At 40.2% G+C, this 18,877-nt stretch overlaps 1 protein-coding gene across 13 annotated transcripts in view; it reads left to right on the forward strand.

Annotated features, from left to right (window-relative positions):
* LOC107086212 (tensin-1-like) overlaps nucleotides 1-18,877 on the forward strand; it is a 204,983-nt gene that overhangs the window by 63,676 nt on the left and 122,430 nt on the right. For all 13 annotated transcript variants that reach the window (XM_015377001.1, XM_015377011.1, XM_015377008.1 and 10 more), the window contains exon 2: nucleotides 12,677-12,791. In XM_015377001.1, the coding sequence (XP_015232487.1) occupies nucleotides 12,677-12,791 (115 nt within the window). The remainder of the gene's footprint in view (nucleotides 1-12,676; nucleotides 12,792-18,877) is intronic.

Genomic DNA, 18,877 nt, shown 5'->3' on the forward strand with positions numbered 1-18,877 from the left:
TTCCTAAAAATTTCCAAAGAAATGATTCCCTCCTTTAATCCTAGAGAGCAGATTATTAATCGGATAGCAAAAACATTGAATTATTGTTAAATAATTGAGAGATTAATCAATTAGCAAAATAATCATTAGTTGCAGCTCTAGTGGAGTCTAACTAGTTTGATTAGTTGGTTGCAATTTCTTAAGAAAATGTAATAAAAGGCTAAATATGTACTTCCAGGAGTATTTTCCATTCTATTGTACTTGAACACAGCTTTTAATTACTCTAAAAACCTAGAGTTAATTTATTGAATGAAACTGCATCAGAAATATTTATAGTTTTAACTTTAAAATTAATTTCAATTAATTTTGTTTATAAAGTAACAGTTCTCAGCAAGTCATCTTAAGGTGTTTTATAATTCAGTTCAGTTAAATCATACAATCAGATTCCTATTTACCAAAAATTATCAAATAATGCCGTCAAATTCAGTTTATGTTTCTTTGTAAATTCTCTTTTAACACTGATTACATCAAGTCACATTTAGCGACTGGACAGTTGTTGCATTTTGCTGTAAACTCATACCATGGTTACATGTGTTGACAGTGGGCATCAGTTTGTGTTGTTGTTTACTCGGCAGCAATCCCCCTTACCTAACATGAATGCAGTGACAGTGGAGATAAAAAACCTGCACAAAAGTAAGACTTCTTCATTTACAGGATCAGCTGAGGCTGATTTTCCATTTCATTTTTTTAACTGACAGTAGAGTACTAATTATGTTAAAAACTGGAGGTTTGGTTTTCAAAGATAATTGAATTTGAGCAGTTTGGATATTGGCTTCTTTGCATTATTATTATTATTATTATTATTTTGTTCCACAAATTTGTAAAAAATTGCAGAAATCGTGATATTTTTTCCCCATCCATCCATTTTCTGTCATGGTTATCCCAAGCTGGGTCGTGGGTGCCTATCTCCAGCTGTCTACGGGCGAGAGGTGGGGCCCACCCTGGACAGGTTGCCAGTCCATCACAGGATAACACAGAGACAAACAGGACAAACAACCATTCACACGCACACCTAGAGACAATTTAAAGAAACCAATTAACCTAACAGTTATGTTTTTGGACTGTGGGAGGAAGCCGGAGTACCCAGAGAGAACATGCAAACTCCATGCAGAAAGAGCTGGGCCGGGAATCGAACCCAGATCTTCTTCCTGCAAGGCGGCAGTGTTATTAGTCCTTTGCCAAATAATGTTTTATTTCAACTCAAGTAAAAATCCTAGGAAGTAATCATATTTATCCCTGGTTGGTTAATCTACCGTCAACTTTTTCAAGCCCTGCTTCATGTAGTTGGTTAATGACAGATTACATTTAAACCAAAATTTATAATTTAAACGATATCAGACGTTTCTCCACAGGACTATCTATAAGTTTCCTATCATTTTTTTCTTAAAAAGAAATGGGCATGTACGGTCTTCTTTATGTTATGTTTTACAAAAGAACCATATTTCTCAATATCTACTTTGAAAAAATAAACAAGGATGAAGTTATATTGTTTTAAAGATTGCTTGGCAGAAGGTTAGTAAACCGATCATCATGTTGTGTTTTGGCAGCTATTTGTAATGTTTCCCCTTTTAGAAACAAAGATTAAAATTCAGATTTCCTGCAGCTTATCAAAGTTAAATGATAAGCAAGGACCGCTAGAAAATGTTATCAGTGTTATTTCTCTGTGTGAATGATGTAATTAAATGGAGCGTTTGTTCACTTCGCCAAACATGGTTTCCTTTCTAAATGAGGTAATGCATGAGGTGCTGGAGGTGAGTGTTGGCGTAATCAGAGGTGAGATCGGTGCACGTGTGGACGGATCTCTGCATGAGTCACACAGTCGGAGGGCGGGAGGAAAAAAAAACAACCTTCTGGTGACGTTCTTATGCAAGAATGTCTGGAAGAGTTTATCTCCGTGTGCTAACATTACCTAAAGGGGGCTGGTGCTGATCTATGTGGACAGGTTCATGTTCAAACAGAACATCCATTAAAAGACTGTATTTTTCTAATGGTCTCATTAACATTCTGATTTTCACTTGTGTTTATGCAATTTAGTTGTGATTCGCATCCAGAGATCCTGAGACTGAAGGAGAAATATTACTCCTTATCACATTATAGCAGTTCATTAATGAATAGCTTTCCTATTAGTGTGATACGTGCTCAGACCTGCTTTTATCGCTAAATAAAATCAGTCTGGTCTGGTTCTGATTTTATACCATTAACTGCCTCAATAACCTCCACTCAGTCAAGGTTAAAATGGTATCTCTTCTCTCAATTCAAGTTTCATGTATCTGGAAGTTTTTACCATGGAGCGAAACTGTAGTGCTGTGTGTATATCTAGCCCATGATCCAATAATCCAACAGCTTTTATAACCACCTCTGAAAAGCAAATATCCATGTTTTCTGCATTTTTTGTGGCGATACTTTCTCCAAACCATTTTTTAATGTTGCTTCACTGTTTATAGGTTTCTGCAGAGCTCTCCTAACCTTTTAGTAAATGTTGGATCTTTTTTAATCTTCTTCAGTCATGCAGTTATAGATCTGCTGCTGTTATTGGGTTCAATTTTTTTGTCGATGAGATATTTTGGATCAAGGACTTCTGAATAACTCTAGAATACTTTAGGATATAGAGGAGATCATGGTCCACTCTGTGACTGAAAAACATCAAAACAAACCTAAATCATTACCCCTCCAACACTGTGCTTGACATTTGGTATGAGGTGTTTTTGCAGATCTGATGTGTTTTTCTCTAGGTTCTGTTTAGGTCAGGGGTGGGCAATTCCCGTTCCTCGGGGCCAGTTTCCTGTAACTTTTAGATCCCTCTTTGGTCCAACACACCTGAATGAAATGGCTGAGTTACCTCCTCAGTATGCAGTCAGTTCCTCCAGTCATCTCAATCATCTAATTACCTGATTCAGGTGTGTTGAACCAAAGGCACATCTAAAAGTTGCAGGATACCGGCCCTCAGGAACTGGAATTGCCCACCCCTGGTTTAGGTCATACATCTCTGCTTTGGTCTGGTTTTTTCAGAGGACATTGTCCCACAAGCGGCTATGCTGCCATCTTGTTTTCCCCTTCCAAACAGTCAAACTGGTTCAGTGATTTTCCAACTGACCGGTAATGAGCATTTATCCTCTATGTGCTAACAGAGGCTTGTAGAATCTGAGATGGAGCTTTTGAGATTTTAGTTTTCTTCACTCCTGGGGAGATTAGCAGCTGTCTGAGATGCTTTCCTCTTGGATATAATCTTCTTTCTGTAGAGTGATGGTTTGGAAACAACCCTGCCTTGATCAATGGGCAGTAACAGTTCACTCCAATGGTGCAGTCACACAGAATGAGATTCCGGCGACTTTGTCACCACAGTCTGGTACCGTGCTCCCTTGACACAAGAAATCGGCATGCATTACTCTTAACAATTCACAACATCATCAAATCGCAAAAGCTTCTATCTTCTGCTTGCCAGTTTCAACATGGTGGACCGGGGTTTTATACAGTGAGTTGCTGTGAAGATAAGAGCAAGAGCAGGCCATGCAGGGAGGATAGACCAGGGCCAGTATTGCAGCTACAAAAGGACAAGTAATAAATAAATAAACTTTCTTTTTGAGGGTTAGATTAAATGAGCTTTTAAAGCCCACCCACAAGCCTTTTAAGAATATTTCTTACTGTATCCAATGTCAATGTCATTTTTTCTGTATTTGATTTAGATTATAAAAACCTTATCCTCCACTGCAGTCTTTCGCCCTATGTCATATGCTGTGTCCAAATATCTATCCTAACCCCTTTATAGAGCACTGTATAGCCTGATCCAGTCCTGGCTAGTTGTGGTCAAACAAATTGACAAAATTTTCCTGCGGTGATCCAGGTGCACCTGTTGCAGGTGTTGCGTCTCTGTAAAAGCCATAATCATGCCTGTTGCATAGCTGCATGTGCCTTCACATGGGGATAAGTAAGAAGGCCAATAACTCTGGTGGCTGAAGCAACATTTTGTGTGAAAGCAACATAAGGAGCTAGAGTGGCCTAGGAGGTAGGAGTTTGTCCCGTAGCCCCACTCCGTCTGTCTCTGTTGTTGTTTTATTGCGAGTCACCTAATCTGCCTTGCTTGCTGTTGGAGTTCAGAGGACCTGGTGATGTTGATTGCATGCCAGCTATGCGTCTGTCATTCTGCACCTATGGCTACCATGTGGCTTACCACCATCAGAGTGTGAATGTGTTTGAATAGTTGAATGGCTAAATGTATTGGAAGGTGCTTTGGTGTCCTTGGACTTGATAAAGACCTGTACAAATGTTGGTGATTTAAGGTCATTGCTGGTTTCTTTCTTTTGGTATTTAATGATGCCTACATGCTCCAGAGAACCAAACTTCTCAAACTTTTGCTTCTGTAAAAATACAAGCATATTGAATCTTGGGAAAATGGTAAAAAATTGTACTAATCAGAACCACTGTTTTATGATAAAAAATCTGGTTCTTTTTAATGGCATTTTCCATAAAGGTCTTGTGTTTAATTGCTAGAAAATGTTTAGTTTAAACATTAAGTAAACATCCCTTATTAGAGGCAGAGATGAAATAGGCATAGTTGATCAATTTCCATAAAAATGTATTTTCTAAGTTAAGGAGCAGTCTTTCCTGCAAGAATAAATCATAAATGGAGTTCCTTTAAACAGTGGGAATAGTTTATAAGTAGGGTGGGAGTGATTGCTGGGCAGGACATGCATGAGTGTGTGCATGTGTGCATTTGTGTCAGTTATGTGTCCTCATCTACACATTTTATTACACAAAACTGCCTGTTTTGCTCATGTGTGCTAATGAGTGTCAGGCAGGAGATTATGCGTTCGTCTCTAAGGGAACGGGAGTCTGTTCCCAGGAGCTACAGGGCCCAGGCTGAGGGGGGTATGTGCACACCCTGACCCCAGCTCTCGGGGTCCTCTCTGCCTGTCTGAAACCATTTCCTCCCTTTGTGGCATTGCTTGGTCCCAGAGTGTGACATAAATGTGAGGGACAGAGGTTATATGGAAGTTCTACAAAGTGCTGAAATGGATAATAATCGGTATGGCTGCTATTAAAACTGCAGCTCCAAACTCTTCATAGCTGTCCTCCTCACCCATGTCTCACCAATCAACAGCTATAGCCTCCCCCTCCACCTCTCAACAATAAACAAGTGCTGAGAGCGACTGGTGCATTGCTAATGATCGGAAACAATTAAGCCTCCACAAAAGGAAGCGTCCCACTATACCACTCTGTGTTGACTTAGTATTTGGAGGTTAAATGGCTGAAGCAGAGATTGCTGTTGTGGGCAGGAGAGCTAAATGAGGCTGTTTGGCAACCTCTTTCTTTTGTTTGGCATTTTTAGAAGTGCTCCTTTAGTGATACTGGGAGAGCTGATGGATGTGAGTTTTTTTTAAAACCTTTTGAGCCTTGGACCTGAAGTCTTGCCATATGTCAGTCGTGTCAAATGTTTAATTTTCAATGAACTACACTGGGAGTATCTGGTCTCGTTTTTAAAACAGAACCAAGCAACCCTTATTAAAGATGTGCTACACACAGATCCTTCAGAACTTTTATAATGATCCACAGAAGAGGTTCCGTATTCGGAATTACGGCTTTTCCTCTCTGAGTCACTGTAATGTAATAAATAGCTGGTTGTCATGTTAACAGTATATTTGTGATGTTTCTTGGCAATGAAAGAGGTTAGCATCAAATTCAAGGTCTGTTTCTGGAGGAGTGGTCACGTTGTAGTTGGAGAAGAGCACTTCTGTCCTAAGAAGTCCTTGGGCTCTCTGGTTTCAATACCAGACACTGCCACTCTGGGTCCTTAGCCAAGACCCTAGGCCCCAAGATGCTCTTACGCTGCCCACTAATCCCTTAGGATGAACTAATTGTAAAGAAAATCAGAACGTACAAATTTGTAATAATAACTAAAGATGATTGTACCATGGTATGGGAAGTTATTCTGTTTGGCTTCAAAGTGTCCGGTAAAACAATGTTTTAGGACACCTATTGGAAAGTTCCAGTCGTTTGCCTGATTGTTCGTAATTATTGAGCTCACCTCCTTTGAAATTATACTTTGTATCACTTAATGTCAAGTGATACAAAGTATATTTCAAATGATTACATGTAACGCAGAATTGCACTGCTTTAGGAGGCTGCAGATTTGATGTGAAAGAACATTTTCAATCCTCCTTTATTGTTTACATTTCTTATCTTTTTGCCAGTGTCTTTTCATTGGTAAAATTTTTTATGATGCGTAATCATACCAATCATAGTAATTTTTTCTGCTCATTAAATAGAAGCTAAAATAGTACATTAACTACATCTGCAACTATCTGCTAAATTGAAATGGATGCATCAAGGAAGTACAGCTGGAGCACTGCATCATCCTCACAAGGAATCCGGAAAGTCAAGCCATCTGTTCCATCAATCATTATTTGCAATGTGAGATCTTTAGGAAACAAGCTTAAAGATCTCAAAGCCCTACCAAGGACCCAACCAGAATTATGTGTTTTACTGAAGCCTGGCAGCAGGATCATATTTCCTCCAATTACCCTTTGCCAGGCTTTCTGTCTCTACAAGCTGAGTTAAAGAAGGCTGGGAAACTAAATATATTGTCAAACTCAAGGAAGACAAAAGGTTTCTACCTTTTAAAAAACAGGATTGGAGTGAGCAGCATCTAAAGCAGGAACCTCTGAAGGTGGAGATGGCAGGTTAGTGACTACGTCTTTCTGTAGGTGGATGATAACGAACATGTGAGTCACTAACCTGGTCTTAAAGTTTAGGCTAAATTCAGAGGCAGAGGATGGTTCCAGCAGGCTGGCTGCCAACTCAACGAGGCAGTCGCCGCATGGAGTCCCAGGTGCTGATGTATTAGTGGTTGGAGGAGAGGCAGGAGATTAGCACCGAGCAGATGGATGTAGGCAGGATCTCCATAGAGCAAAGCCAAAGCTGATACCGGTGATGTGGTCGGTTGACAGAGAGACATTCAATGAGGTGCCAAAGAACAATCAAGGACAAAGTTGGGTCATAGTTCCAGGAACAGTACACAGTGGGGCTCACAGGCTGGATCAGGGCAGGCAAATGCAGTGGTCAGGAAACGGTTCCGGTCGGTACACAAACAGGCAGAGATCAGGCAGGAGTCAGAAGACAGGTCAGGCAAACAGAACAGATGGGAACAGGCAAGCTCAGAAGTCGAGAGGCAGAACAGGTCAGGATCAGGTAGTCGGAACACAGGTAGCTATAATAAGTCTCACCAACAGCTTGAAATAATCTGGAACTGATGACTGGTCTGAAGGCTGGTTAAATAGAGACTAATCCAGTTGGATCAGATGAGCGGGCTATGAGAACTGGGCAGAGCTAAGCAGATGTGTGGTATGAGTAATTAGACCACTTTATTTTCATTTTAATCTTTTTACAAATTAAAGTAAACCGTCTGAGGATAAAAAGTTTCAAAATTCGAAATCATAACTTTAAACTTATTTCGAATAAAAAGCGAGCACATTGCATACACTCCCATTGACTTCCATTCATTTTCTACAGCCTAACTGTTACAATTATGCTAAGCCTTACCGTTACTGGTACATACCTCACCTAAATCACACCTTATTCCTAATCCTGAGCCAACAAAGAGAGAACAACTAAAAAGTGCTCCCTTCAATGGTATTGTGCACCAAAAATGTCCTTCCGTTGGAGCAAGTACAAGCACACACCATACTGCAGATGTGTTTGATTCCCAACTGCACCCATTGATATAATTGAATTCAGCTGTTCCAGGCACTTCAACAAGTACATTTACCCTTGGATCACTAGTGTCTGACTTCACATGTTTGCAGGAAGAAGGGTCAGAATTCCCACTAACATACTTTATATAAATTATTTCCAAAACCATTAAATGTTATTAATGAGGAAGGCAAGTGTCCCTAAAACTTAAGCAATTTTGTAGTTTCCCTCCTATTTTTTCCCAGGTCTTTTAAAACAGGATTGTTGTACCTTTGTTTGTCAAACGTACCATTTTCATGCACACTGAGCACACTGAGCATTATGCAAAGATTGACCAATTGATTTTTACCAAGCACTGAACAGAGTATGAAACAAAACAGCCAAAATCAAAAGAATAAACTTCCCAACAGTTTATCAGGAAGTTTCGAAATATTCAGAGAGTGTGTGACTGCTTGGAAGAGAGATGTAAACAGTGAAAACAGAAAACATTTCACTAGTACCTTTTGATTTACTGAAATGGGAATAATTCAAGCATAAACAAAACAAGTGGGGTTCAAATGAAGTTCCCAGTACCCCGCCTTCCTTTCCCAGTGGCCCAGAGACTGGTTAAGTCTGAGAATTTGCATGGGCAGCGGCTGGGAGAGTTGGAGAAGACCCATGATTGGTCAAGAAGGCGGCTGAATAGACCCTGAAAGCTGAGACTCTGTGCTTGTTTTGATGAATTGCCTGAAAGTTTGTCTGTGAAGGAAATCTTGACTGGAATTAAAAGGTGTGCATTTCTAAAAAGCTCTACAGCTCTCTAAGCTGCAACAAACAGCACTTTAAATGTGAGGTTGTATCTAGTGAAACCTAAAGTCATCAAACGTTATGAACGATGATGCCTGTCAGAATATAATGGGATTAAGCATTTTAAACTATCATCAGGGTGTCCCAGGGCAATTAAATGATTCCTCAATGTCTTATTTAAAAAATAGGCTGAAGATCCTGGATGCAGTAGCATTAAGACTTAGACTTCGACAAACATTATTCTCATTTTGTATACACGGAGTGTATACTAAACGAAATTTCGATACATACAGCTTTTCGACACTGAATGAGCAACATGGCAGTAAAAATGAACATTTCCATTTAGAAAGTGCAGCAGTGATCAAAATATAAACACTGTAGGAGAGACACGGTGCAGAAGGCATTGATGTGGAAGGTTCAGAGCACTGCAGAAATAAATAAATGGATATGGTGCAAAATGCAGTAGAAACACTGAATTGAGTTCTATTTTGAAGATGTAGTGCAAGTATGATATCATCAGTGTGATGCAGAGTCTTGATTTGTGACTTGGTTAGAGTTTTCAACAGTTCATCAGTCTGGTGGCGGTGGGCAAAAAGCTGTTGCAGGACCTGCTGTTTCTGCATGGAATGCTGCGTAGTCTCTTCCCAGAGGGCAGCAGGGAGAAAAGTCCATGGTGGCGGTGTGAGGGGTCGATGATGATGTTACGGGCTCGGGACACGCAGCGCTGGGATGAAATGTTTCTTATGGAGCCCAGATGTTCTTCTCTGCAGATCTCACTTCTCTCCTCACCTTCTTCAAGAGATGCAGAAATGGCAAAAGTACTCACTTTCCGTACTTGAGTAAAAGTACAGATACTTGTGTTAAAAAATACTCTGGTAAAAGTGGAAGTACTGATTAAACTTCTTTGCTCAAGTAAAAGTAACAAAGTACAGGCTTGTAAATTTACTTAAAGTATAAAAGTAAAAGTAGAAACCACTTTTTTCATGCCGTTGCCTACATTTTAAATGGATGTCTGCCAATAGGACTAGATCTCCGTTGTGTTCATTTTCAATCATCTTGTCGTCCATACTACTATGCTAACGCCACCGCCACCAAGCTGCAACGATTTGCCGCGAATGAATACCGCCGAATCTGTCGATTCATCTTGTAGTGGTGCGTCAAATGCAATGTAGATTCCCATCCAATTAGATTGAATTTGGTATTGATGACATGAAAAATAATAACGGTAACTCCATTGAAATGATTCAAAACTAAAGTAACGAGCCAATTTTTTAAAATGTAAGGAGTAGAAAGTACAGATATTTGTGTAAAAATGTAAGGAGTAGAAGTAAAAAGTCGCCATAAAAATCAGTAGTAAAGTAAAAATATCAGAAAAATCTACTTGAGTACAGTAACGAAGTATTTGTACTTCGTTACTTCCCATCTCTGAAGAGATGCTGCAGGAATTGCAAGTATGTTGAAGGGAGTGAATGCTCACTGGTACTAGACAGAGCATTATTGTAGGTTAGCATGATTTAAATAACATTACATTTAAGTAAATAAAACACAATTATTAACTCATTAATCTGATTTGATCTAAAACGCCCGGTTGTATAATTTAGAGGATTTCTTTTTAGGGTGGTTGTTGTGCTGGAGTTTCGGTCCTCCACCTCATTCACTAGTCTTCTGCAGCCTCTGATATGCTTTCTATCAGATCGGACCTGAATTTGCCTCCATCCCTCTCCAATCAACACTAAACTGCTTCCCTGTCTCCACTAAAGAGCCGGATTTATACTGAGATTAAATGGCACACAGCTGCACTACGAGTTTTATGGGCTAAACTAACAAAGTAAACATATTCAGCGTTGTTCTTGTTCTGTAAAAGTGGAGAAACTTGAGTGCTATTATTACAGTGCAGTGTTTGTGTTACTCGGTGTATTTCATTCTAACTCTAAAACATTCTGAAGTCTCCATGGATAAAAATGTAAATGGAGCCTAAAGAGTCTGGCTGATGAAAACTATACCCCCCGTGATGCAGTTAATTTATCAGGAACGTGTTTCAAGCATGTATCTTTCATAAAGCCAGAACATTGAATCCTCTATAAGAGCATTCCTGTACAGTATATTGCAAAAACTTCCTAGAAATGGCCTAGGAAGCATGCCAACTATTCAAACCATAAAGACAAGAGTCTGATGTTATCTAAACAAGATAGTTCCCAAAGACGCCATCATTAATCCAAAACGTCCACAAGATCTTTTTATTATTTTGTTCAGGCCCTGATTGGTCAGAAATGTTTTCAGAATCAGGATTAAATGGGTTTAATGAAAAGTTTTATGGCTTCATCTTTTAAAAAGTTCAAAGTGTTTGTGGATCATGAGAATATTATTATTCCATTGATTTAAAATTTTGACTGAATATATTCAAATATCCCCCTTATCGCCTTTTTCCACTCTGCTGAAACACAAATCCTGATTACTGCCCCTGCAGATGCCAGTCGGAGCTTTTGGATAACACTCAGGCTGTAGGGTCTTGCAGGGACCTCCATCCTTCTCCTGCCAACATGGCGCATCCTGCACAGCCACGCTCATTATTTCAGTCTAAACAGATTAAACTAATCCCGTTATGTCGTAGTAAGGCGTAGCTGGGAGATGGAGAGAAGGGTTGGCTGTTCTGCTGTTGCCATGTGGCCCTGTATAAAACAAATGGCGAACTGTCACATGGATGTGAATAAACAGCACCAGGAAAGTGATGCAGGAGCTGGTACTTGATGAATATTTAAAAATAATCCTCCTTGGTCTCTCGGGCTGAGAATCCTGCTGCTAAAGTAGTAAAGGAGCAAAACTTTAATGACCCAAACAGTTTATTTCCAAATACCAGCAGATCTGATGACTTTCTATCTCATCTGTGGTGCAGAAATTAAATTAAGAGGAAGAAATTCCAAAAATGTCACAAAAAGACTTTTCTCTTGGAAAACTGTCTGCTGTTGGTTCATTTTGAACTAACTGCTTAACGTTATTTGCCAACCGGCAATCAATATTATTCCTGCTGTGACGTTCAGACTAATCAGTTTTAGACTAAAAATTAATTTACTTGTTTATCTAGGGATTAAACATTTTTATCTTTGATGGTTTCTTTTCATTTCTTTGTATTCTTTATTTTTTCTGACCAAATACAATAATCAATTTCTTTTTCCTTCCTGAAGTTTAATAATAAAAGAGGATGGATGATGTACAATACTTTTAAAAAACAGCTTTTATTTCAATAATCTTCTCTCAGAGTTTAGCTTCATTTAAAAGATAATAAAATTCAATGTGTCAAACATTAGATAGGAGTTCACACCCAATAACAAAAAGTGATAAACTGATGTCACTCTGAGCTATGGAACCTTAAATGGTGATTTAGAAGAAAAAGAAAAAAATCGAGATTTTTCCAAAAATGAAACCAAAAAAATAGATTTATCAATAAAATTGATAAACGGACATCCCTAAATTTATCTTAATTGTAAGCTTTTTGATTTAACACATTGGATAGGAAAAAAACGGCAAACTGGCTGATCTTCTTTGCCAAGCTAAAGTCATTATTCCTCCATGGAGCCCCTCCAAATGCCAACCATATTGTTCGTTCTTTAGGGCTCTGCAGCGATTTAACCATGCATGGGTTATGTAGCTTTAAGTGGCAGCAGAAAGGCCTCACTAACCAAAACCTGCCTTATTATATTTGTTTTAAAATCATTCTCTGCAGAAATGTTAATTTTATTCCAAAGTTTTTGTCAATAATTTGCTTTAATCAAACCTCATCTGCAAAGGGGGGGATCTGTCACACTGAATGATTAGAAGACCACAGCTGTGATGAAGGGACACCATTTGCCTGTTTTGACATTTCCCTAATTTAGAGGTGGATTAATTAGTTTTACTCCCAGTGTTCTCAGCTTGAACATATCTGTTCCTCTGAGGGGCAGCCTTCAGGTTGCATTTTTAAAACATGGTTTAAAAAAGCAAACTCAGAGAACCAGAAGAGAATCTTGGTCAGAAGATGTAGGAAATGGTACTGGGTCTTTCTCGTTGTCTTCTTCTACTCTCCCCTCAGAGCAGGGATGACACATGGGATGATGCATCTTTCTAATCTCGCCTTCCTCCTTGATTACATTAAAGTTTCTCCTCCTTTTGTTTCTCTTTCTGTCTGCAGCCAGAGGAGTTGGAGGCGCTCCATTCTCACACGTTCCGGGTGAAGACGTTCAAGAAGACTAAGCACTGCAGCGTCTGCAAACAGAACATCGTGGAGGACGGACTTGTCTGCAGAGGCAAGTTAAATCTGTGACCAAGGAGTGTTTTTTTTCTTAACCCTAATGGTAAAAACTCCCACATTCTCAGACTGTGGTGCAGAACCAGCTTAGTTATGGTACTAGAGTGCAGAAACGGAGCATGTCCAGTGGTAAACAGCAGAGTTCGAGGTGAGCAGACTGACCTTCGCGCTGCTTGTTCAGATGACACAGCTGCAGAGGGGTCTCAGGGAAATGGCGTCCTGCTCAGAGCAGACGGCAGTTTAACAAAGACAGCTGGGACAGTGAAGGAGATGTCTGTCCCAGCGTCCCTCAGAGGTCGTCCCAGGCTGGGTGGGGGTCGGCTGACAGGTCCGTCAGCAGACAGCAGAGGGCAGGAGAAGCTTGAGGGAGGCTGAAGGTCAACAGCTTTTCATTTCCTTAATGGAGTGAAATGAAGAGGCTTTGTTGTCAGACTGCATGTAGTTCTCTGCAAAAGTGTTCTTCCAGCACTTTCTTCTCTTCCAGTTTTATAGATTTCCAGAACTTTCCATGGGACTTCTGCTACTATTTTGACTCATTTTCTATATAATTTTTTTACGCTCTACGCTCTATTTCGAGCTCATTTAGGCTTTCAACATAAGTGGCTGCCATTTTGGCTTCCATTACTGGATTTTTTAAAAGTTTCTTTAAAGAGAAAGTTTTCTTTTTTTTCTAGAGAGATCCAGTTATAAGATGCTTATACCTGCTGGGGTTGCAAGGGATGCAGGTGCCTATCTCCAGTTGTCTACATACGAGAGGCGGGGTCCACCCTGGACAGGTCGCCAGTCTATCACAGGGCAACACAGAAACAAACAGGACAAACTATTCACACTCACGACTAAGAAGAATTTAGAAAAGCCAATGGACCTAAAAGTCAAGTTTTTGGACTGTGGGAGGAAGCCGGAGTACCCGGAGAGAACCCATGCATGCACAGGGAGAACATGCAGACTCCATGCAGAAAGAGCCCGGCCTGAAAACGAATCTGGAACCTTCTTGCTGCAAGGCAGCAGTGCTACCCACTGCTTATTTTACTGCACTGTGGAGTGCAGTAAAATAATCATATTCTGAATTTCGTTTAGATTTAAAGCAAAAAGCTAGTTTACTTGTTAACTTGTTTGATTAACTAGAAGAGGATTGGCTCATTTTTTTTTTTATTAGTTGACTATTCAAAAATCCGTTTCCCCGCAGATTGATGTAATAAGTTTTAATTTTTTTCAAATGAAGATTCGGTTTTCACTTTAAGAGTTAAACCAGAGAGCTGTTTTGTTTCTGTTGCTGTTTTTAATAGTGAAAATCCAGTTAAGTTTTTATTATAACAACTGAAAGAGAAGGACCACTTCTGTCCTGGGCTGCACTCTGGAGTCTGTGGAGGAAGTGGCTGTGAGGAGGGTGCTCTCCAAGCTTACATCCATCATGGACAACATCATTTTTTTAAATATGCTGTCTTTAAATGGTATCATTAATTACATTAAATGTAAATTTGCTCCACCAACAATATTCCCAAAGCTCAGCTGACTGAAAATCCAGCCTGCAGGATATGGGCTGCTGAAGAATGACACATCTCTCAGATCTCAGCTGGATTTTATTTTATTTTTTTTATCTGTTTCTTAATGATCTGAACCTGACTCTTCCCACTACATGCTTAACAGAGCAAAAAAAATAAAGTAAGTCACTTCCAGAGATTCCAGAAGGTCCAACTTCATGAGCTGGTCAAGGTTTGAAACCTTCAACCATCTGCTGAAGGTTTCCTGTTTTTTAAATTAGAAACACTTTGACTTTCTGTTGCATAAAGCCTCCTGCAGCCATTTCTGCGCTGCTGTGTCCTCCACACAGACCGACACCAAACTGGAGAACCTGTGACTGTCTCTGCACATGATGTTGTTGTGGAAATGCCTGTTTTCACACAGATACTGCAGCGTGAAGCTAAAGCTTACGGAAATGACTGGATGTGTGCTTTGGCACCCGGGTTCAGTTGTGTTTTTGGAGTGGCAGTGGTGGGGGGGCAGCTCTCGTTTCAAAGCGGATGCAGGGTCGGCCTGGGTACGAAGCCCAAAAAACCCCAGAGGGTTTTTTTTTCTCCATACATGGATTTTTAAACACAGAAGCTTTCATAGTAAAAACTAACTGTATGATGTTTTTTTTTCTCTAGATATATTACATTATATGTAAATCAAACTTCTTTAACAGAACCATGTTGAGGTTCTAGAGACGGTCTAGAAGTGTAGCATTCATTTACTGAACATAGAAAAGCTTCTAAAACCCCTCTAATGCTGCTCAGAACCAGAATAAGCCCAATAAAGGAACCTCTCCAGCCGTGTGTTTTCTGACCACAATAAGCAACGGTCCATTTCACGTTAAGGGACGGTCATCCTGTTCTAAAAATAAACCTGACTGTTTCTGCCAACTCGTCTGGACTAAACGCTCCCTACCCAGAGACGGTCGCTGTAGTGTTCCCATAAAGTGCTACAGGAGGCCATCGTCTGTACGAAGTGATTTATGGGGGAAGTAAAGCAGCACGACGAGTGTGCACTGAGCTTTACGCTGATTTAATTTACTCCTTTAATATTCCCCCTGCTGGATCTGGGTTTGTCCATTAGTCTGGGTAAATCCACTGCCTGTGAGTGTGGAGGGGACATATTTATGAGGACACAAACCAAAGAACTGTGCGGGGCTCTCTGCAGAGGCAGCCGGCAGACACTTTCTTTTATTTTGCTCTGATTCTTGTTTGCTGGCGAAAAACCGCAGTAGATCTGTGGCTGCTGTTACCTTACCAGGTACAGCAAATGGAAAGGTTTTCAGCTGCTGCCTGAAGAGATGCTGAGTCACTGGTTGCTATGGTGATTTGCAAACAGCAAGGAGGTAGAGATGGATACTGTTATTTTAAAGTAAATTAGTCTAACTGATCCCCGCTTTTGTGCTGTTAATATTTGGGGCTGATTCTCTGAGCAGATATTGCTTCTAATCTTTCTCCATTTGCATGGAATTAAAAAAAATAAAATAAAAAAAAATAAATAAAAAAAAGAAGAAACATCTATTAGCAAATAAAATAAAACCTTGATAATTATTAGCAAAAGCAGCACCTATTGGCAGATACCGATAAAGGGGGAAAAAAAGCTAATACTCCAGGTATTTTTTGTTTTTTCAAACTTATGTCTTGAGGATTATGGAACAAATATGAATAACAGGGGAAAATCCTGAATAATGAATAGTTGCTCCCTCACTGGTAGCTGCATATCTGTGGTAATAAGTCTTTTATTATGGAGGATAGTTGAGCCACTCTGCTCTGAAGGATTGGTTCGATTATTGAACAATGGTGGGTTTCCCACCATCAATGACCTGTTTAAAATATTTTAAACAGATCTCAGTCTAAACTTTGACTAGGCCAGTCCAAAGCCTGTTTTTTGTTTTTTTCTTTTCTTTTAATTTAGTTTCAGACTTGCTGTAGTCCTTTGGATCTTTGTTCTGCTTCTTGATCCAAATAGGACGGAGTCTAAAGTCTGACTGTAGAATAATCAACTTCAGGATTGTCAGAGTACATGGCGTCATCGGTTATGGCAGGTTAGCCAGCAGCAAACTATCCCCAGATCATCACATTACCCCCACCATGCTTTACTGAAAGAACTCCGTTCTATTTATGAAACCGTTTGTTTTGCTCTTGATGTAACAGGACACACTTCTTTTTTAAAGGTCCACATTTGTCTTGTTGGTCAACAGAATATTTTCCCAAAACTCCTACAGTAGATAAATAAGATTTTTATGAGGTGACTATGAGGAGAGAATGAGTCTGTTATGCATGGTGTTTTGGGTCAGCAGTGTTATTTAGGCCCAGACTCTCCTCATACTGTTGAATCGTGACCTTCTATGACTGAGGCAGTGAGGCCTGCAGAGCTGTACATGTTCCTCTGGGTTCTCATGATGTGTGACTTCCTAGATGAGGCACTAATGTTCTTTTGGAGGAATTTGGGTCAGCTGGCCTCTGCTGGAAAGATTCTTCACTGCTTCAGACGTGGAAACGGCATTGATTTTTTTCTGAGGCCTGTTGGATCAGACCACACTGAGTCTGAAGATCAGGAAAAGCCAACAGCAGCAGCAGGTCAGGAGATGTTCTGCAGTAATTCAGACCTGTCTAAACTGATGGATGACCTCATATTTAATCTGTTAACGCTAACATTTTATTTCAGATTCTTCAGCCTACTTCATGTTGTCATGGTGGTTCTATATCTTGAATCTGCTGTTCAGGGAACAACCAGGCCTGGGTGAGATCGGTTGTTTCAAACTAAAAATGGTTTAATCCCAGTGGATTTATGCTTTAACTAGAGGAGATAAATTATTTCCAGCATTTAATTTGGAAAAATTTTCCCCCTTTTAATTTAAAAAGAAAATCTTTTTTATCCTCACCTCCTATTATTATTTGCTCTAATTTTAAAAAAGAACACATAATGAAAACAAAACAAAAACAAACATGAAGTTGCAGGAGCAAAGTGCAGAGCAAGGTTCTTCTTGGTAAATCCCTCAACGTTCTGGAGGAGAGGAGAGAAGTTCTTCTCTTCATGCTCAGCTCTGCAGAGACCCTGATTTCTGCCTGCATTGTTGACCTTTGATGAAAATGTTACAGGATTGTTCGGAGGCTGCAGTTTTCCATCGCTCCCCTGCTGTGATCCGACCCGGACTTTGTGACGTTGATCCCGCTCCAGCTGCTTCCTGCCTTTCTTCCCACATCAGCAGAAATAAAATGGTGCTGACGTCCACGTCTGACTGTCAGCCAGGTGCTGAAGGAGCTGAAGGTTTCCGCCGAATGTTCGAATCTTCCCACTTCTGATCACCAACAGCCTGCAGTCACGTGGTTCTGGATAACAGGAGAACTTTCTCCCTCCTTCCCTCCGTGTCTTCGGCTGTTGCCAGGCGACCCAGTGTTGGGAGGTTTAACAAAAGCATGTTGACGCAGGTTCGGACCACGTTTTTCCACTTTAAATAAATGTAGTGGAGTATTTCAGGAGAACGAGCCCCAAGGCAGGAACTTACTTTTATGTTCCGCCTTTGTGGCGCCGGACAATCGAGCGTGAACGGATCTGTTGTTCTTTGATAAAGGTTAAGGAAAAGGTCAGAAACTGCTGCATATGTTCTGATGCTCCTTAAAATCATGAAGTTTCCTGTTCAAAACTGAGTCTACTCCTGAATAAATGTCTCATCTGGAGAAGTCTGCAAAGACTCAGAGATGATGTCCTCTGAGTTCCTCCATCTGCAAAGCTTCAGAATGACAGGTTATCATGCGGCTGGTATCCAGCAGAACCCAGTGAGGCTGGAAACATTCTGACACGAGTCCGGAGTGATTTTAAAATTAACCTAGAAAATTAGCAGCACTCAGGAGGAGATGAGCAGAGATCATTAGAGGCCTTCTGCTGATCAGGATCTGGCTCCTGATATATGATTAGACTGGGATCATATACTGGTGACTGTCTGGCTTCATGATGCAGGCAAAGGAGGGACTGGGCCACCTGCTGGATGGTTTGAAGTACTACAGCATCTGATCAGCTTAAATACATTTAGTTTACAAAAAAGACTCTCAGAGGGTAAAAAACTACTGCAGAACACCTCCTGACCTGCTGCTGCTGTTGGGTTTTCTGTGTCTTCAGAAAATCATAGCTGGTTCTTAGTGCTGCAGGTTGCCATACATGGAGAGGACTGGGATGAGTGTGGGGTTTGCATCGTGTAAGGAAATCTGTGTGGATGCACCAACATGTTCTGCAAACCCTGATGCCTGCAGCGTCTGTCGGGACAACGCTTCCTGCCTCAGAAATACTTCAAGAACAGTTTGAGGTTCACAAAAACAATTGAAGGTGCTGCACTGAAACACTTTAAAATCTACTAACTTTATTTTTGCTCTGTCTGGTTGAAAAGCTCAGGATGTCCGATGCATCTGTAACTCAACCCTCCTTAAAATATTTTGGTTTATTTATTGGGAATTTCTAAATAATTTTCCATGTATTTTGCTGGAGTTTTGGTCCAGATCTCCAGCTTTGGTCTTCAGTTACATCAGATTCGTTTGAACTTCAGGACAAAAACCCTGCAGGTTGTTTTTTCAGCCT

This window comes from Cyprinodon variegatus, unplaced genomic scaffold, assembly GCF_000732505.1.
Source record: "Cyprinodon variegatus isolate N-32 unplaced genomic scaffold, C_variegatus-1.0 Scaffold145, whole genome shotgun sequence".
In the NCBI taxonomy this organism is placed as follows: Eukaryota; Metazoa; Chordata; class Actinopteri; order Cyprinodontiformes; family Cyprinodontidae; genus Cyprinodon; species Cyprinodon variegatus.